The sequence below is a fragment of the Mobula birostris genome, chromosome X (genome assembly GCF_030028105.1).
Source record: "Mobula birostris isolate sMobBir1 chromosome X, sMobBir1.hap1, whole genome shotgun sequence".
Classification (NCBI taxonomy): domain Eukaryota; kingdom Metazoa; phylum Chordata; class Chondrichthyes; order Myliobatiformes; family Myliobatidae; genus Mobula; species Mobula birostris.
In genome coordinates this window covers 56,597,606-56,619,363 of record NC_092402.1, presented here as the reverse complement: position 1 = coordinate 56,619,363, position 21,758 = coordinate 56,597,606, and the positions used below count along the sequence as shown (strand labels likewise).

The window sequence follows — 21,758 nt, the reverse complement described above, 5'->3', positions numbered from 1 at the left end:
GATAGAAGTATTCAAAATTATGACAGGTAGAGATAGAGTAAATGCAAGCAGGCATTTTCCATTGAAGTTGGGTGAGACTAGAATTAGAGATCATAGGGTTAGGGTGAAAGGTGAAATGTTTATGGGGAACATGAGACAGAACTTCTTCATTCAGAGGGTAGTGAGAGTGTGGGAAGAGATGCCAGCGGAAGTGGTGGATATGGGTTCGCTTTCAACACTTAAGAGAAACTTGGATAGATAAATGGATGGGAGGGGTATGGAGGGCATTGTTCTCAGTGCAGGTCGATGGGACAAGTCAGAATAATAATTTGGCACAGACTAAGTAAGCCAAAGGGCCTGTTTCTGTGCTGTAGTGTTCTACGACTCTGTGAAAATGAATCAGAAAATTGTTATACAGCGAACATTACAGGCAGGCAGTCGCTGAATATTGAAGGTCAACTGACTAACATGAGGTGGGTAATTTGCAAGTGTAAAGGCCAAAGACTATGGGAAAGAAACTCAGACTTTCTCAGTTGCTATAGTAATGGCAGGGTTGACCCTGACCTTCCGGTTCCCTGCCACTTTATACCTCCATTCCACTCCCACTGTAACCTCCTGAACTGAAATACTGAGACCCGATGAAAGCTTTGCACCATCAGGGTGGAGGAGCAATATTTTATATTCCGTCTTGGTAGCCTCCAACCTGATGGTATGAACATCGATTTCTCCTTCCGGTCAACAAATTCCCCCCCCCCCGCCCCCATTCCACACCGACTTTTTACCTCTTTTCACCTGCCTATTACTTCTCCTGAGTCCCCTCCTCCTTCCCTTTCTTCTATGGTCCACTCTCCTCTCCTATCAAATTCTTTCTTCTCCAGCCCTTGACCTTTTCCACCTACCTGGCTTCATCTATTACCTTCACACCAGCCTCCTTCCCTTTCCCCCACCTGTTTGTTCTGGCATCTTCCCCCTTCCTTCTCAGTCCTGAGGAAGGGTCATGGCCCAAAACGTCGACTATCTATTCATTCCCACAGATGCTGCCTGACCTGCTGAGTTCCTCCAGCATTTTGTGTGTGTTGTTTTGGATTTCCAGCATCTGCAGAATTTTTCATTTTATGATTTCCAGCATCTCATCTTCTGTCTGGGCATATTGCAGACTTTAGGACACAATATTGAATTCTCCAACTTTAGATATAGCCTTGAAGTAAAACGTCAACTGTCCTCTTCCTTTCAAGATGCTGTTTGACCTACTGAGCTCTTCCAGCGCTTTGTGTGTTGAATTTGATTTCTCTATCTGCATTAGTCTTCCACCTGTGATATAACTCAGCTTGTTGTACTTTCCTCTCTTGGAGTGGAGGAGGTGCCCAGCCTGACCTACCAGGTAGCTCCTCCTGCTTTGCATTTTGCAATTCCCTCACTTTTTTGTCTGTGATCTCCCTCTTGAATTACTCTCTTTCAGTCAATGTCCAGCTAACCTTACTCACAGCTTATCCCCATGGTCGCCCTGGCTTTACCATATCTGAGGCATCCCACCCTCCCCGCAGCTTTACAAGCTTCTTCTAACTCCTTGCCTGTTCTGACAAAGGCTTTTCAATCTGAAACACTGGCTCTGTTTCTCTTCCCGCCTGCTGAGTGTTTCTAGCATTTTTCTGTTTTTGTTATGGTCATGGTTTCTCTTTGTACCTCCCGCCGTATTCAATGCCACTTTAAGTCAACAGAAATAGCAGAGTAGAATGTAATGAATAGTCAGTGGTGCTCCATTTAGCACCAACCAAGGGCAAATTTATACTCAGTTCACTGACACTTTTACTGTCTATGCCAGCAGGTACTACCACACTGAGCAGCTTCCTGAGGCTTTTGAGGAGTTACATAGAAACATAGAAACATAGAAAATAGGTGCAGGAGTAGGCCATTCGGCCCTTCGAGCCTGCACCGCCATTTATTATGATCATGGCTGATCATCCAACTCAGAACCCCGCCCCAGCCTTCCCTCCATACCCCCTGACCCCCGTAGCCACAAGGGCCATATCTAACTCCCTCTTAAATATAGCCAATGAACTGGCCTCAACTGCTTCCTGTGGCAGAGAATTCCACAGATTCACCACTCTCTGTGTGAAGAAGTTTTTCCTAATCTCGGTCCTAAAAGGCTTCCCCTCTATCCTCAAACTGTGGCCCCTCGTTCTGGACTTCCCCAACATCGGGAACAATCTTCCTGCATCTAGCCTGTCCAATCCCTTTAGGATCTTATACGTTTCAATCAGATCCCCCCTCAATCTTCTAAATTCCAACGAGTACAAGCCCAGTTCATCCAGTCTTTCTTCATATGAAAGTCCTGCCATCCCAGGAATCAATCTGGTGAACCTTCTTTGTACTCCCTCTATGGCAAGGATGTCTTTCCTCAGATTAGGGGACCAAAACTGCACACAATACTCCAGGTGTGGTCTCACCAAGGCCTTGTACAACTGCAGTAGTACCTCCCTGCTCCTGTACTCGAATCCTCTCGCTATAAATGCCAGCATACCATTCGCCTTTTTCACCGCCTGCTGTACCTGCATGCCCACTTTCAATGACTGGTGTATAATGACACCCAGGTCTCGTTGCACCTCCCCTTTTCCTAATCGGCCACCATTCAGATAATAATCTGTTTTCCTATTTTTGCCACCAAAGTGGATAACTTCACATTTATCCACATTAAATTGCATCTGCCATGAATTTGCCCACTCACCCAACCTATCCAAGTCACCCTGCATCCTCTTAGCATCCTCCTCACAGCTAGCACTGCCGCCCAGCTTCGTGTCATCCGCAGACTTGGAGATGCTGCATTTAATTCCCTCATCCAAGTCATTAATATATATTGTAAACAACTGGGGTCCCAGCACTGAGCCTTGCGGTACCCCACTAGTCACTGCCTGCCATTCTGAAAAGTTCTGGTGCAAGTGAGGAAACTGATCAGAGGCTGCTTGGAACCAGAGGTTTCTTTCTTACTTTCTGCCCGCTATGCCGTTGGCCTCCTTCTCTGAGAGTATTCAGGGCATCCTTCATCGTGTCAGTTTTTACTTCTGCCAGTCATACAAATCCCAGTAGAGACTCAGGAATACCGTCGCACTCAGATGTAGAAGGAATCTTCATTGCTGTGTCTGTAACAGTTTTGTTTTACCATTCATGGTTGTTAGCCCTAAGCTGAACCCCCAAACCCAGAGGACCGGTGGACCACTCATTGTCTGGCCTGTTTTGACCTGTTTGACATGAGTATAAAGCATAATGCCCTGACTCCAGCCAACATCGCTCTCCAGGTTATTAAGGCACGCAAGCCTCTAAACCCTACGACAAGGTGGTGGTCCTCTTGGACGGAACCAGAGGTAATGCAGAGTAGATCACGAGAGGCAGAGAGAAAGGAGTGCTGTAGAGAATTTGGGCACTGGTTTACTAATGAAAGCCCTTTCACACGACTATTGCAACTAGAATAATGAAGCTGGAAATACCAATTTACGTTAATGAAAATTGTTAATTGGCTTACTATTGTCACATGTGAAAGATACAGTGAAAAACTTTTGTCTGCGTGCAAGGTCATTCCATACAAAAGTACATCAAGGTAGTACCAAGGGAAAACCAAAGGCAGTCACAGAGAAAGTGCAGGCAAGGGTCATGACGAAGTAGACTGAGAAATCAAGAGCTCATCTTTATCAGAGAGGAAGCCCATTCAATAGTCTTAATTAATAAAGGTACTGAAAGTATGATCAAGACTTCACAAGCTAAAAGGCTTAAGCATCTGATTTCATTAAGATCAGAAAAGTATATCATCGGAAGCAGGAAATATTTCTGTTTCCACTCAACGCATGATAGCCTTTTCAACTTTATTGGCTAGGAGAGCCATTTTATTGAAGTGGAAGGATTCTAATCCACCTATGGTCTTTTACTGGCTCTCCTCCATTATGTCCTGTTTAAGTTTAGGGAAAATAAGAAGTCGGACGTTTGATACATCCTTTAAATCTGAGCAAATCTGGCGACCTTGTATTCAATATTTTCATTTGATTTGATTTATTACTCTTCCAATTTTTTTTTCGAAGTTTTAGATTTGAGCAGAAAGTCTTTCCTTTTTTTTTGGTCATATCCTCAGAATGGACTGCCCAGTCCCTTTTTTTCCCCTTTTTTCATATAGTGTAGTGGGATTTTTTCCTTCTTCATTTAAAAATTTTAAGTTTTTTTTCTCTCTTCATGAATTGATAAGAGGAGAATTAGCTGTCTTCCTTTTTATTATATACTACATATTAGCTTAATACTATGTATGATTTTGATAATGTCTATTTCACTTTTAGTTTGTATTGTTATTGATATATATATTTGAGATAATTCTCCTCTTGTTTGTATAAATGCTCTTTTTAAATCAATAAAAAGATTAATAAAAAAAGAAAAGTATATCAATACATAGTGAACTGTACCTCCACTATAAAGCCCAGGTCAGCAACGTATAATTTTTCTGTTTCTACAAGTTCTTGAAGGACGTACCTGTGTTGAAAGAACAAAGTTATCAGTAACATAGAAAAGAGCCTGCTGTTGTACCCATCTCCATTCTACAATATTCTGGTTGCTAACACATCAAGTTTGCTCCAAATTCTCCAGGAATTAATTTAGACCAGGAGATGTAGGATCAGAATTAGGCTATTCATTCCATTGAGTCTCCTCTGACATTCCATCGTGGCTGATATATTATCCCTCTCAACTCCATTATCCTGCCTTCTCCCCGTAAACTTTGACGCTCTTACTAATCAATCTCTGCTTTGAATATATACCTACTGACTTGGCCTCCACAACTGTCATGGCAATGAATTCCACAGATTCACCACCCTCTAGCTAAAGAAATTCTTCCTCATCTCTGTTCTAAAGGGACATCCTTTCAGTCTGAGTCTGTGCCCCCGGTCCTAGACTCCCCCACTATTGGAAACATACTCTCCAGATCCACTCTATCTAGGCCTTTCAATATTCAATAGGTTTCAATGAGATCCTCCCTTGTTCTGTTAATTTCCAGGAAGTTGTTTGGAACCAGCTGGAGGAAAAGATATTGGATACTAAAAATGATTGTGCTTATTTAATATTGTTGTACACTTCAGTTTGGACATTGTAAAATCCCGATGATTCTGAAAAAGGAAGTCAGGACTCTTCCAATCTGACATGACGATTTTCTAGCTGGCTATTGAAAGGTAGAACAGCATGAGGATGGACAAGCTAGGCAACCAATCAGAGGGCAGTTGGAGGCAGGAGGTCATGCATTACTGGACAACCCAGACTGGGAAGGTGCCACGTTTGATCGCTGGACTATGGGGAATGAGTTAACCTTTGTTGAGGGCCCAGAGGTGACGCTGCAACTTGGATCACAGCAAGGAAAAAGGCCATTCATCCAAAGCTTCTGTGCTAGACTCGGAGCCAGCTGATACTGGAAGCAATTTCTCTTCCATTAAAATGACCAAAGATATTATCTCTCTTGTTAGTTTTGGAGTGATTTGTGTTAAGATACCAGGTAAGCATTCTTTAATATTCATTAGAAATTGATGTTAGCATTACAGTACTACAAATGTTAAATTATGAGGCCTGACTTGTGCAGACTAGGTGAATACTCCTCTACTGAAGATACAGAGCTGATTTATTTAAGGTGTTTAGGAACTGATAGGTAGATTGAGAAAAACCATTTCCTTAAATGTGGGAGTCCAGGACAAGAGGTAACACCTTAAAGGTTGAACCAGGCAATTGAAGGTGAGATCAGGAAGCATTTTCCTTAACAAAGGGGAGTGAAGATCTGGAATTCCCTCCCCAAAATTGTAAAGCAAGGCTGAGATACAGATGTCAGGCCAGAAGTTTAGGGCAGAAAGATGCAGGTTATCATTGAAATCATCCATTATCTGAATGGCTCATTAACAGGTTTGAGGGGCTGATTGGCCTCACCTATAATGATCCTGACGCTAATATGTTGAGTACGTGCCCTGCAGCTATTGAGGTAAATAGCTTCACTGTGCAGTTGTAATCCAAATCCTGGACGCCTTTGTTACTATGATCAGCATTCACTATACAAAAGGTAAATTAAATAGATGTGCACAGAATAAAAATAATAATTGCTAATGTCAACTCTTTGTTACTGATTATTTTTAGACGAGTGCTATTGGTGAGCATTTCAATTTCAAATCATTCATTACATGAATTGAAATTATAATTTAGCATTTTTATACGTGGGAAATATTTAACCTTAAGCCATAAAATTACCTAGCACATCACTGAGCATAATTTAAATAATGCTTCAATGAATCTCTGAATTAAACACAATCAAGAAAAGTAAAATACTGAGGGTTCAAATGCAGGCCAATGCATCTCTGTCAAAGTAAATTAAACATCCTGTGGAGGCACAGAATAGAGCAAATCATTAAAGAAACTGAACAAAGGGTTTGTCGCACATTATCCTGGGCCCACTATGGAGAGAATTGCAAAGCAACGTGAAGGTGTAAGGTCTCTCACAACCTCCAATACTTCACAGAGCGCTTCATAGTCAATGAGGAGTAACTACTGTAATAACGTCAGAAACATGGAGCCAATTTAGCCAAAGCAAGTTTCAAGAAGATAATGACCAGTCCATCTATTTTCCTTTGTGCTGGTTGAGAGGTTCTTCTGGTCTGTTTAGCACTGCACATAGAATATACAACAGTACAGTACAGAAGTAGACCCCTCAGCCCACAATATCTATACCGAATACAATGCCAAATTTAACTAGATCACTTCAGTCTGCACATGACAAACACCCCTCCACCCTGCATATTCATGTGACTGTCTAACAGTGTCTTAAATGCTGCTTTTGTATCTGCTCCCAACACCACCCCTGGCAGCTCTGTGACCAATCTTTGCATTAAAAAAAACTTGCCGCATACATCCCCTTTAAACTTTCTCCATCTCTCCTTAAATGTCCTCTGCCCTCGGAGAAAGATTCTGACTGTCTAGCCGCTCTGTGCCTCTCACAAACTTCTATCAGGCCTCCAACGCTCCAGAGAGAACAACCCAAGTTTGCCCATCCTCTCCTTATCGTGCATACCCTCTGATCCAGGTAAACATTACCAAAGCTTCCACATCCCTTCCTGGAATGGGATGCAACCAGTACTCCAAGTAAAATTATTGGGAAAATCTTAAGGGATTTACATTTTTACACTGAGAAAAAAGATTCTGACTGCCTACCCTCTGCCTCTCATAATTATAGGATCTTTTACAGACATCTGAGAGAGCACGTAAGATCACTTCAACGCTTCAGTTGAAATGGAATGCCACCAAGTGTGAACCACCTCCCAGTACTTTCTGAGCTCAAGTCACTGAAGTGGTAACTGATCTCAGAGACAAGAGCACTGCCCATGAATGGCAGCCAACACCCTCACACCTGCCAATGCATAAGGACAAGTATCTACCTCCATAAGACAGAAAGGGCTCTGTTAAGGCCAATTTATACTTCTGCATCAAATCTACACAATAGGTACGGCATAGTCGCGTACCCCGCACCGTAGCCTGACGCGCACCTCCCCAAAAATGTAACTATGCATTATGGCGACACAGACCGAAACAACTGTGATTGGTCCACTTGGTAGCATCGCATTTCCTCCTACGCTGCAATAGCGTCCCATTGGGCCACTGAAGGGCAGGAAGGAACTCTGGCTGCAATGCTTTCCATAAAGCTTTACCGACTTCCGAAATTATGGAGGACCCTGTGCTTGACGTCAGTTTGTAGCTAGCTGCTACAGCCTGTTGACTTCCAACTGAAGCTAAAACTCGAATGGTGATTGCCAGTCTCTGAGTATACTGTGCGTACACCGATGTGAAATAAATGGTTGGAGACGATGAACCAAATTGTCAAATCTACCTGCCGACATCCGAAAATATTTGAAATGCATTTCCTCGTCCATCTCTCTCAGTGGCCGGACAAGCACAGAAAATTCACCCTCCTTCAGTTTCAGTCGCCATTGTTTGAAGTTTGAGTTTCTTCTTGTTGAGTTTCAACACGAAGAAACTCAACACAGTGGCACAGCGGCAAAACTAGCGTTTTGGCAGTGAATTGCAGACACACCAACGCACAAGTATAAATGTTCACAATGGCGTAGGCCACTTGCATAGGCCACGGCGTAAGCTAATACGCACAAGTATAACTCGACCTTCAGAAGGGTGAACTTACCCTGTGGCATAATACAGCAACCTGTCAATTTACAACCATCATGATGCAAGGATTCAAAGACCTCAAGAAAGACTGCTGGTTGGAGCCCACACAGAGCAGTGGGCATCATAGGGAGATGCCCTCCAGCACAGGCATGCATGAGGAAATACGACAGCTGGCAGTTGGATCAGTTTTGTGGAACCACAAACCTGAGGGCACCTGTGAAAGTCATGCGAGTGCAGTGACCCCAGAGCTGGCACTGACAGGCTCATCGGATTTGATCTACGTCCAAACAACTTGCCAACTGATTGGACAGTCTCATCGTGTTACCTGCCAACATCTCCTCGTGAAGGGAATAATGTTGGCCAAGTAACAAAATAGCCACCCGTTGTAGTTTCCCCAGCATGGAATCAGTGTGGGAGGTTCTTTGTAAGTCAAGAATAGGGCATATTTCTCAAAATTATATTATCTGTTCATAACAATTAATAAAAATGGTACCCAATTCACTCTATTTGTAAGGGAGAGAGAGAAAAAGGAGGAGAACAAAGAAAAGATAAAGTAAAAAAGAAACGCAAACACGAGGAAATCTGCAGATGCTGGAATTTCAAGCAACACACATAAAAGTTGCTGGTGACGCAGCAGGCCAGGCAGCATCTCTAGGAAGAGGTACAGTCGACGTTTCGGGCCGAGACCCTTCGTCAGGACTAACTGAAGAAAGAGCTAGTAAGAGATTTGAAAGTGGGAGGGGGAGGAGGAGATCCAAAATGATAGGAGAAGACAGGAGGGGGAGAGATGGAGCCAAGAGCTGGACAGGTGATTGGCAAAAGGGATATGAGAGGATCATGGGACAGGAGGCCCAGGGAGAAGGAAAAGGGGAGGGGGGAAGCCCAGAGGATGGGCAAGGAGTATAGTGAGAGGGACAGAGGGAGAAAAAGGAGAGAGAATAAAACATAATAGTAATAATAAATAAATAACGGATGGGGTATGAAGGGGAGGTGGGGCATTAACAGAAGTTAGAGAAGTCAATGTTCATGCCATCAGGTTGGAGGCAAGCCTGACTGTACATCTTGCTAGAGATGCTGCTTGGCCTGCTGCGTTCACCAGCAATTTTTATGTGTGTTGCTTGCAAAGTAAAAAAGAAGTTGTGGTTGTTGTATGCTAAGCACTAGCTCACTAGGTAGATAAAGCACATTCCAGTGATAAGAGATAACCTATGAAATAGCCAGATTCAGTGTTGTGACACAGGTTGCAGAGAAACTTCTAGAAAAATACTGAATCAGTTATACTACAATTACTGAAAACTCACTGAACAATTCCACACATAAAAGTGATTATAGAAAATTATAAGCAAGCTTAGAGTAGGAAAGTTAAAATAGCAATTTTACACTCTAACCCAGCGGTTCCCAATGTTTTTTTTAATGCCATTAACTTTCTTACTGATTATTGCCTTTTTTTATACCCCTACCATTAACTGAGGGGTCTATGGACCCCTGCTTGAGAAATCCTGCTCTAATCCAACACCATTGACCCCCTGAAAGGGGTGCTATGGGATGACAATTGAAGGTAGTGTATACTGCTGGTGTGCGGATGCTACGTAACAAAATGGGTCGGGTTATAAACATCAGCTTCAAGCTGCAGTCTCCCTGGTGATGTTGTCTCTCTATGGATCACAAAACTCTATTTACATCCAACAATATAAAACTTAAAGCGGCAAGTTTCACAACATAAATTGGTGATAATAAACATGATTCTGATTCTGTTTGGGGAGGGGGGAGTATTTTGGCCCATTAAGTGGACATTTGCTCAGATTATTCTGAGCACTGTAACCTGTTCTCCCCACATCCCCATCAATTGGCCTGAGATTACACCACCCGCCCACATGCTAGGAGCAATAGACAATGGTCAATGGATGTACTGACCCTCATGTCTTTGGGATGTGAGAGGAAACTAGAGCACCCATGGAAACCCACACGATCACAGGGAGGACACACAAATGCCCAAGGGCAGGATCGAACCCAGACATCTGGAGTTGTGAGGAAGCAGCTCCACAAGCTGTGCCACTGTGTTGATGATATCATAGTGTATCATAGTGTATCTACTGGCCAAGGTAAGATGTTCTGAGACTGACTGTTTGTAAGAGATTCCTAGATCCAGCAATGTGCTGGAATAGCTTGCTTACAGTAGGTGGGTGCTGGAGTCCATCAATGAACCTTCCTTTATGATTTCCTGCCTGAGATCTGCAGGGGTGGTTGAGAAAAAAGAAAGATTTGCATTCCTGGGTCACCTCATTCAGGGATGTTGTAAAACACTTCCCAGCCAGTGAAACACATTGGAGACACGGCCACTGTTGTAACGAAGCAATCTATTCACAAATCCCCAGTTCCCACAAAACAATCAAATGGCCAAACCACGTTCGTTGAGGGATAAGCATGGGCCATGGCACTGGGGGCAACTCCCTACTCTTTTCCACATCATGTCATGAGGTTGTACACATCCATCAGATGGCAGGTAGGAACCTCAGTTTGAAGGCCCAGTACTCACGGTACTGAATTTGAAGAAGGTTCAGTTTGACAGGTTTCTCTCCTTGCCTTTGATTGTCACTGGGATGAGAGTCAGTGAATGAATCCAAAAGGAGTTTGTTTCAACTTAACCTGCCAGGAAGCTTAAGGGACAGCTGTGAGGTAATGTTGCAGCTCTATAAAACTCTGGTTAGAACACACTTCAAATATTGTGTTCCATTTCTGGTCACCTCATTATGGGAAGGATGTGGAAGCTTTAGAGGGGGTGCAGAGGAGACTTACCACAATGCTGCCTGGATTAGAGAGCATGTCTTACAAAGACATGTTGAGCAAGCTAGGGATTTTCTCTTTGGAGAGAAGGAGGATGAGAAGTGACTTGATAGAGGTGTACAAGATGATACATAGAGCATCATAGACAAGAGTGGACGTCCAGAGACTTTATTCCAAATAAGGTTGAAAGGGTACAGAGAAAATTTACAAGAATGCTGCTGCGTATGGAAGATCTGAGTAATAAGGAAAGATTGAAAGGTTAGGATTTTATTCCTTGGAACATAGAAGATTGAGAGAAGAGATTTAATAGAGGTATACAAAATTACGAGGGGTATAGATTGGGTTAATGCAAGCAGGTTTTTTCCACTGAGGTTGGTTGGGACTACAACCAGAGGTCATGGGTTAAGGGTGAAAGGTAATAAGTTTCAGGGGAGTATGAGGGGTAACTTCTTCACTTGGAGGGTCGTGACAGTGTGGAATGAGCTGCCAGCGCAAGTGGTGCGTGCAAGCGTGATTTCAATGCTTGAGAGAAGTTTGGATAGGTACATGGATAGTAGGGATATGGAGGGCTATGGTCCCAATGCAGGTTGATGGGAGTAGGCAGAATGGTTTTGGCATGGACTAGATGGGCCAAAGGGTCTGTTTCTGTGCTGTACTTTTCTATGACTAATACAAGGGGGGATAATTTTAATGTAACTGGAGGAAAGTATAGAAAGGATGTCAGAGGTAGTTTTTTTTTACCTAGACTGGCGAGTGGATATAATGATCCTACCAGGGGTAGTAGTAGAGGCAGATACGTTAGGGGCATTTAAAAAACTCTTAGATGGGCACATGGATGAAAGAGAAATGGAGGTCTATATAGGAAGCAAGGGTTAGATTGATCTTAGAGTAGGTTAAAAGGTCAGCACAACATTGTGGGCTGATGGGCCTGTACTGTGCTATAGTGCTCTATGTTCTATGTTCCAAGGCAGCTCAGCACCACCTTCTCATGGGCAATTAGGGATGGGGAATAACTGCTGGCTCAGCCTGCAAAGCCGTCATCCCGTGAATAAATTTTAAAAAAATCAGTCCCACATTCCACCAATATGTCTTACTTATTCATTCATGGGATACTAGTGTTGATGGGCTGGCATTTATTGTCCATCTCTAATTGCCACAAGCTGGGTAATTTCAAAGGGTGGTTAAGAGTTAACCACATTCCCGTGGGTCTGGGATCACAGCTAGGTCAAGTGTAAGAGATTTTCTTTCCCAGAGAACACCAGTGAGACAGACGGGATCATTGTTCTGAACAATCCTGCAATCCATTACAGAATTTGGTAAGTAAAAATAAATAGGCTCAGTCACTTACATACTCTTTTCTAAGGCATTCCTCTTTTCCTCCTCAGTGTTGACTGAGGTGACTGATGGGCGTGGGAATCCATTTGGAGGATGGGTGTCCGCCACATCCTGATCGGAGAGGTGGGACACTGGAGCCTGCACCTGCGAGACACAAGTCCGTGAAAGTGTTACTCACACCCCTGGTACCCACCACAGAAGGCAAGACCACTTCTGGAAAGGAACAGGTAGGAACACTGCCTACTTTTTCCCAGTAACCTGAAGTTGCTCTGTTTGGAAAGTCAAGTTTGAATCTGCATTTACCCCCACCCTCTCCCTTTCAATGAATTCCAGTTCAAGTTGACTCACAGAAGGGAAAACTGTCTCTTGTATTTCATCTTACACTGGGAAGGAGGCCATTATGCCCATCAAATCCATGCTGGCTCTCAGAGCAATCCCATTCATCCCATTCCCCAGCTTATTTGCTTGCAACCCTCTCAGACATTCCCATCAACTCCCCCCCCATTTCCACACAGCAGGGGACAATTTACAGCAGTCAATTCAGTCACTGACCCGCACTTTGTTGGGATGTGGGAGGAAATCGGGGCACCTGGGGGAAACCCGCATGGTGACGGGGAGAACGTAGGAACTGCACACAGACAGCGCCAGAGGCCAAGATCGAACCTGGGTCTCTGGAGCTGTGAGGTAGCAGCTCTCTCCGCTGTGCCTCACTCCTTCAAAGATGGTAGACGTACCTGTGCTCGAAAAAAAATTCTCTACAGTGGTATCCAACCGAGCTGCATACAGTCACACCAATGTGCTGATTCCACACCTCATTACAGGTTCTGTGCGTAAACATACTACGCAGGAACTGTGCATAAACACACACAGACGGTTTCAGCCCGCGCCACCCTCTCCACCACACACATCTTTCCCTGATCCCATTCTCACCCACAGCACCCTTGGTTTCCACACCCCTCACACACATTTGCCACAAAACTTTTCCTACGTTCTTTAGGGTCTGGCTTTACAAATTCTGAGCTACTGTAAAATAAGTTTTAAAAAATTGCCATTCAGCCCATCTAGTTTCTCCTACCACTCGAGAGCCACTTTCATTTCATCCTGCCCACAGCTGCCTACACATTAAGGGGTCTGTGCTGTTGCAGTTACACTGAGAGAATGTTGGCATGTTTTCAATTCCCAGGACTAAGCACGTGATCGACCTTTGTACTTGGAACCACTTCAGATGACAGTCAGGTTCCTGCACCTGACCTATTCCTTGATAGTGCCGCAGTTAGTTAAAGCTCCACTTAGTCACCTGTTTGTCAGTAATGGCAGTGTCCTCGTTGAAAGGGGCTTTCCTGGGAGCCATCATAGAGCCATAAAGGAAACAGGCCCTTCTGTTCAAAAGATCCAGGCTGACCAAGACACTCATCTAAGTTGGTCCCATTTGTCGGTATATGGCCCATAACCCTCTAGACCTTTCCTATCCTACCCTCGGAGTTAAGGATTACTGGGAGAAAGTAGGCGAATGAGGTTGGCTATGATTAAACGGCCAAGCAGACTTGGCCTAATTCTGCTCCAATATCCTATGATGTTATGCTCCATCCGTGTACTTGTTGAACTGTCTATGAAATATTGTTACTGCACCTGTGTCAACCACTTCCTCTGGAGGCGCTACGACCGTGCGGGTTATCATTGCTTCATCAATCTGCTGGCCTTGACATTGACAGAGAGCCAAGGTGGGAGCAGAGCAGGGAACGGTAGGGACTGTTTCCTTCAAACCCTGCTGAATTTCGTGGCAAGATCAACGACACGTTATTTTGTGTGCCTTCTGCCTGGCAGGTGGATTAGGAGGCCAGGTGGCTGGACCGGAGGCGAGAAGAGAGATAAGTTAGAAAGGCCTTGGGTTGGAGCAATGGGAGGCCAGCATTGAGGGAGATCAGCGGTGGGGTTAAGAGATAACTTGGTAATTAGTGCTGGATTATTATTACCACATGTATCGAGATACAGTGAAAAGCTCCTGTTTGCGTCCCATCCAGACAAATCATTCAAACGTCAACACAAAAGATTTTGCAGGTGCTGGACATCCAGATTAACCACAAAAATGCTCTATAAACTCAACAGGTCAACCGGCATCTGTGGAGAGGAACAAACAGTCAACGTTTTGAGCTGAGATCCTTCGTCAGGACTCTCGTCCTGAAACGTTGACGGTTTATTCCTTTCCATAGATGCTGCCTGACGTGCTAAGTTCCTCCAGCATTCTGTGCGTGGTAATCATTCCATACATCAGTACATTGAGGCAGTACAAAAGGAAAACAGAATGCAGAAAATAGTGTTACAGAGAAAGTGCAGGTGATAAATAAAGTGCAAGGTCTACAACAAGGCCCATCAACACCACAATTCATCTTTAGTGTATAAGAGGTCCATCCAAGATCTAACAACATTGGGGTAAAATCTGACCTTGAGCCTCATGGCACATGCCCTCCAGCTTTTGCATATCTTGCCAAATTGGGAGAGGGGGAGAAGAGAAATATCTAGGATGGGAGGAGTTCTTGATTATATTGGTTGTTTCCCTGAGGCAGTGGGATGTGTAGATGGAGTCCACAGAGAGAAGACTGCTTTGTATGCTGAGCTGGGCTTTGTCCAGAACCCTCTGTGATTCCTTGCAGTCACAGGCAGAGCAGTTGCCGTACCAAGTTGTGATGCATCCAGATAGGATGCTTTCTATGGTGCACCTGTAAAAGTTGGTGAGGGTCATCAGGGACATACTGAATTTTTTCAGCATTCGGAGGAAGTGGAAGTGATGATTAGCTTTCTTGGCCATAGCATTTAAATGGATGGACCAGGATAAGTTGTTGGTGATAGTTACACCTGGGACCTTGAAGTTCCCAACCATCTCCACCTCAGCCCCATTGATACAGATAACTTCCTGAAGGGAGGAAGGTTTGGGAAGATACTGATAGAAAAAAGGGCTAGATTGTTAGATCAGAAAGCTTGGGATAAAGAGGGTACATGCGGTTTGGGGAGAGTGGGACTGTGTGAATGATCAACAGCCGGGGGAAGCAGTCCTGATCCTCCAATCCCATGGGCAATGGTGGGAGGGAACTTTCCCACTGGAATCAGCACTCCTCAGCTCCCTTCAACTGGCCCAGGAAATTCAATCATCCAGTTAAACCTAACGAGGAGCAGAAATGTGAGGCAGGCAGCCTTATTATAATATTCAAATGAACTTCAACATCCAACAAGTGGATTGGTTACTCCGATACTCCATCCCTTCCTGCATCCCAGTTCCATCAAAATCAGAGTTGGGCTAGCAAAAATGGCTTAGGTTTGTGGTTGAGAAAGTTTGAATGTGTCAGTTTAGCAGCTCATCCTACTTGGAGCCATCTATTGTCTCAAATAGGCATGCCTGCCGCTTGCACATTGACCAGGCCTTCACCCATCAAACGCACAGAGAGCTGGCACAGTCTCGATGGCCCACATGGCCTTCTTTCTCAAACACAATGAACATTCTGTGACCCAACATCTCAGGCTACCCATCCACCCACCAATCATTGAGCACCTCCTACACCACCTGTCTCTGGGTCTGTGGGTCCCACATTGACCTCAGAAACAGACAGTAAAGTCATCCTCAATCTCAAGGGATGCCAGGGAAGGAGGACAGAATAAAAATCCAATGCTCTCACATCACACAAGACACTGGAGGAACTCAGTAGGTCAGGCAGCATCTGTGGAGGGAAATAGACATACTGTGGCAAGACTCTTCATCGGACTGGAAAGATAAAGGAGAGATAGTCAATATAAAGAGGTGAGGGGGCAACAACTGGCAGGTGATGGGTGGATCTAGGTGAGGAGGGGTGATAGGCAAATGGAGAAGAGGAGAGAGGAGATAGTGACAGAGTGATAGGAAGTGATAGATGGAAGTGACAAAGGGTCGCAGATGGTGGGTCTGATCAGAGAGGAAGGTGGAGCATGGAACCAAGTATAGGAGGATGGGAGGTGTGGAGGGCAGATAGGAACGGTGGGGGGAGGGACTCAGTGGGAAGGGTGTGTGGATGATGGACAGTTGGAATGGATGGAGGGGAAAGGAACGGGATGAAGGAGGTGGGATGGGTGTAGAAGGAACTGGGTAGATCAGGAGGAGAGGGAAAAGGGACAGAGAGGAAGCAGGTTACCTGAAGTTGGAGAATTTAATGTTCCTGCCGTTGGGCTGTAGACCACCTGGGTGGAAAGGAGGAGCTGTTCCTCTAGTTCGTGTTTAACCTCACCCTGGCAGTGGAGAAGCCGAGGACAGACAGGTTGGTGTGGGAATGGGGGGAGGGGATTTCCAATGGCTGGCAACAGCAGGTCCAAACAGCTCAGTGAGTCGGGTTTCACTGATGAAGCCGATACTCTCATGTTGGCTTAGCACTGGTGACCAAGCACGATCATCTACCCTTTGCTTTGTCATGGACAACAAAACCATTACACAATGGGCATCCAGGTTCAAAAGTGGCAAAATACTGGATGTGAGCTTTAGGAGTTCAGCATAGTTGCCTGCTTCACCGTCAGGAAAACAGGAACAAGAGCACAAACATTACCTCAACTGTGGCAATGCCTGGGGTACCAGCCAAGTTATATGGGAACGAAACACACAAAATGCTGGAGGAACCCAGCAGGTCAGCTAGCACCTATGGAGGGAAATAGATAGTTGGATGTGTCTTTTACTTGGCCTGCTGAGTTACTCCAGCTCCAGATCCCAGCATCTCGCAGTTTCTGCTGCCAAGGATACTTGTGTCACCAAATTACATGAGAACATTGAGATAGGAGAAGACATTCAGTCCTTCAGACCACTTCTAGCACTCAAAGAGAACAGGCCTGAATTGCAACCATAACCCTAAATCCACTCATGAAGTAAACCTATCAATCTCAGTTGTCAACAGGCCCCCAATGTGAGAGTTCTTTGCAGGAAGAAGTTCTCCTCCACCTTTTGTGTGAAAGTTTGTTTCACAATCTCTGATTTCCCTCACCCTCAATTCTTACACATTGATTGCATGAGCAAAACATCATGCTTAGCAGACATCAGGGGAACACTGGAACCCTCTTTTGGTCAGATTTGAAGCATCAAATCACCTTCAATAGTTAAAAATATTTACCTAGGTCTTTTAATGGAGAAACATATTCCTACTTCACATGAGGCATAGGGAGAAGAAAGCAAGTGCTGAAATAGGTTTAAGAATTTCAGCAGCTCAAATCAAGAGCTGTACGAGGTTGTGGGGCGGAGGTGGGTGGTCTCTGGGATGGAAAGGGGTCGGAAACTCAGCTGGGGACCACTATGTTGAACTCTTGGCTCTGACATGCTGGTTTACTGTTAATATTAGAGCTTCAAGCCCAACAATCCTCTGCAAACCAATGTGCAAGAACTGTCCAGGTCTTCCTTGAACTCATCCAAAGGCAACAGTCTCTCTGAATGATAATTATTCCCAAATTAATCAAAAAGCAGAGTTATTTCTGTTATGTCTTTCACAATCTAAACCATCCCCTCCCTTCAGCACCACACAGTGACTGCAGAGTGCATCGTCTACAAAATGCACCGCAGTTATTCACCCACGCTACTCCGACAGCACCTTCTACACTTGCAGTTTCTGCTACCAAGGACACTGGTAGCAGATGCACGGAAACACCCCTTCAAATTCCACACCATCCTGACTTGGAAACATATCCCCGTTCTGTCACCATTGCTGGGTCTGAATCCTGGAACTCCCTCTCCAAGAGCAGCATAGGAGCACCTTCACCAGAAGTACTGCGGCAGTTCATCACCACCGCTACTCAAGGGCAACAAGAGATGGCCTTGCCGGCAACAACTACATGCAACAAAAAAGGGAAAAAGAAAAGCCTCAAGCTACGGTTTAGGTGCAGGTCAATGGGACCAGGCAGAATAATAGCTCGGCATGGACTTGATGGGCTGAAGGGCCTGTTTCTGTGCTGTAGTACTCTACGACTCTATGATAATCCAAGCATTCTACAGAACTTTTGAAGTGCCTTTTTAAAGAAGACCTTCAAAGAAGAAGCTGGGAACTATAGGTCAGTAAACTTAATTAACCTCTGGTAGCTAAATTACTGGAGAGGGTTTCCAGGGATAGGATATAAACATATTTGGAAAGGCAGGAGATGATTAGGGATATTGAATACAGCTTTGTGCATGCAAGATCATATGTCACAAATTTGACTGCATTTTTTTGAAGAAGTAACCAAGAAGATTGATGAGGGCAGGTAATTGGACATGGTCTATATGGACTTCAGTAAGGCCTCTAAGGTTATGCATGGTAGGTTGCAATACAAAGTTAGATCACATGGGATCTAGAGAGAGCTAGCTAACTGCAGAGGGTTGAAGGTTACTTTTAGGACCAGAGGCCTTTGACTAATGGTGTTCCCCAGGGTTTGGTGCTGAGCCCACTGCTCTTTGTCATTTATATCAAAGACTTGGATGGGATTGTACAAGGCATGATTAGTAGGTTTGTAGATGGACCCCTTATCTCAGAAAAGATGAGCTGGCAGTGATCCTGAGAAAGAAAAGGGTTAATATATGAGGAGTATTTGATGGCTCTGGGCCTGTATTCACTGGAGTTTAGAAGAATGAGGGGAGATGTCGCCGAAACCTATTGAATATTGAAAGGTCTAGATAGCGTGGATGTGGAGAAGATGTTTCCTATAGTGGGCAAGTCTGGGACCAGAGGGCACAGCCCCAGAATAGAAGGACGTCCCTTTAGAGCAGAAATGAAGAAGAATTTCTTTAACCCAAGGGTGGTGAATCTGTGGAATTGCCACAGATGGCTGTGAAAGCCAATCCATTGGGTATATTTAAAGTGGAGGTTGATAGTTTCTTGATTCGTAAGGGCGTCAAAGGTTTCAGGGAGAAGGCAGGAGAATGGGGTTGAGATAGATAATAAATTAGCCATGATGGAATGGCGGGCAGAATTGATGGGCCGATTGGCCTAATTCTGCTCCTACGTCTTATGATCTAAAATAGGAGGCATTGCAGAAATGTCAAATAGAGTTTGAGTGTTGAATTTTTGGGAGGACTTTCACAGTGAACAGTACTGCCCAGGGGAGTGCTGTAGGACAGAGACTGAGGAGTGAGTACAAGTACATTGTTCTGTGAAAGTAGCATTGAGGGCAGACAGGGCAGTGAAGAAGGCTTTTGGTACGCTGGTCTTTGTCAGTCAGTGTATTGAGTATAGAAGTTGAGATGTTATGTTGCAGTTGTAGAAGATATTGGGGGGGCTGCATTTGGAATACTGTGTTCTGTTTTGGTTACCCTGCTATAGGGAAGAAGCCATAGGCTGGAAAGAGTTCAGAGGAGATTTATGACCATGGTCTGGAACTCGAGGGAATGAAGTTATGGAGAGAGGTTTAGCAGGTTGGGGCTTTATTCATAGGAGAATGAGAGATGATCTTACAGAAGTGTAAAAATCATGAGAGGCACAGATAGTGTAAATGTGCTCAGTCCTTTTCTCCAGGGTTGGAGAATCAAGAACTAAAGGGCACAGGTTTAAGGTGAGAGGAAAGAGATTTAATAAGGACCCAAGGGGCTACACTTTCACCCAGAGGGTGATCTGTATATGGAACGAGCTGCCAGAGGAAGTAGTTGAGGCAGGTACATTAACAACGTTTAAAAGGCACTTGGACAGGTGCATGGATAGGAAAGGGTTAGAGGCATATGGGCCAAATGTGGGCAAAATAGACTAGCTTAGATGGGCATGCACCACTGGGTCCGAAGGGTCTGTTTCCATGCTATATGACTCTAGGACTCTATGACAGTAACAGTGAGGGGCGCTGCCTTTGAGACAGTGAGACCTCCTCAGCTATCTGAAGCGGATATAGGTAAAACAACCCCATGTCACTGCATCAAAGGTGATCAAGGGAGAATTCTGTAGGAATATAGGGAGCAGAGCAACCAATTTATGTACATTAAGCTCCACAGCAAAGTGATAATGACTAGAGACTCTCTTTCAAAGTCAACGTAAGTTTATTATCAAAGTACGTGTATGTTACCATATCCTACCTTGAGATTCATTTTCTTGCAGGCATTTACAGGAAACTAAAGAAAAGTTGTGCATAAGGAAAGACTTCCAAATAACCAATGTGCAAAAGAAGACAAACTGTGCAAATAATTTTTAAAAATAAATAAATAGTACTGAGTTGTAGAGTCCTTGAAAGCGAGTCGATAGGTTGTAAAATCAGTTCAGAGTTGAGGTGAGTGAAGTTATCCACATCGCTTCAAGAGCCTGATGGTTGAGGGGTAGTAACTGTTCCTGAGCCTGGTGGTGTGAGACCTGAGGCTCCTGTACCTTCTTCCTCATGGCAACAACGAGAAGAGGGCATGGCCTGGATGATGGGTTTGAGTGGCACCCATTGAGTAACAAATGTTAGCCAAGACCCCATAGATCTCATTCCCAATCCCAACATTGCCTCACCTAAATGGCAGCAACTCTGAAAACACAGCACCCCTCAACATTCCCTGCAAAGCATTAACTTTTTGTGTTGTAGTTTTGTGGAGCAGTTGAAATGGATTATTGACAGCACTCAAGAAGTGTGTAGATGAACACACAAATCGTCTTGGTATAGAAGGCTATGAATCAAGTGCTGAGAAATGGGATTAACACAGAAAGATGCCCAATGGTCAGCACAGATGAGTTTGGCCAAATGGCTGGCCGGTTTCTATGTCGTATAATTCTATCATTCTAAAAGTGGGACTTGAACACACAATACCCTCACTCAAAAACAAGGTTGCTTCCAATTGAGCCACAACTAACACCAGCACTTAAAGCAAGCTGGTTTTCATTGAAAAGTGCTGTGCTTTGCTGTTATGGGTGATGAATAATTCAACGTGGAGACAAATTTGACAAATCAGCCATTTTATTTGCAACCTCCAGAAACCCTGCTCCAACTGGAGGCTCGGTCAAAAGAGGAAAATTCTGTGGCAGGCAAATTAGCAATTGAATCTAGCCCAGGCACTTGGCTTGCAGTTTTAACACATGCTGTGTTCTTCTGCCAAAGACAAAGAGGAAAGAAACATTGTCAAGATATAGATTCTGTTTAATATTCCATTTCTGAATCTCATTGTGGGTCTTGGCAAGGAAACAGTTGCAGACTTCAAAGCACCTCCCACAGCCATGGAACAGTTACGGGACAGCGTGAAGCTGCCCAAACTATCAGACCAGGATGCTGTTACATGTGCAACAGCTCGCTCTCCATATTGTACAGCCCAGGCTTGTGTATCTAGACAGCTAGGACACAACATCCATGGTCAATCCTGACTGACAGAAACCTCAATATATCCCCCTATACTTTCCTCCAATCACCTTAAAATTATGCCCTCTCGTATTAGACATTGCCACCCTGGGAAAAGGTGCTGGCTGTCCACTCAATCTATGCCTCTTGTCATTTTCTGCACCTCTTATCAAGCTATATAGATCATTTGGCAATATGGGCAAAGAAATGGCAAATGGAGTTTAGTCTGG

At 44.4% G+C, this 21,758-nt stretch overlaps 1 protein-coding gene across 3 annotated transcripts in view; it reads right to left on the bottom strand.

Moving 5' to 3' along the window:
• LOC140191630 (rho guanine nucleotide exchange factor 25-like) overlaps nucleotides 1–21,758 on the bottom strand; it is a 313,824-nt gene that overhangs the window by 46,926 nt on the left and 245,140 nt on the right. For all 3 annotated transcript variants that reach the window (XM_072249206.1, XM_072249207.1, XM_072249208.1), the window contains 2 exons: nucleotides 12,287–12,417; nucleotides 4,419–4,485 (listed from right to left, as the gene is read on the bottom strand). In XM_072249206.1, coding sequence (XP_072105307.1) covers nucleotides 4,419–4,485; nucleotides 12,287–12,417 — 198 coding nt within the window. The remainder of the gene's footprint in view (nucleotides 1–4,418; nucleotides 4,486–12,286; nucleotides 12,418–21,758) is intronic.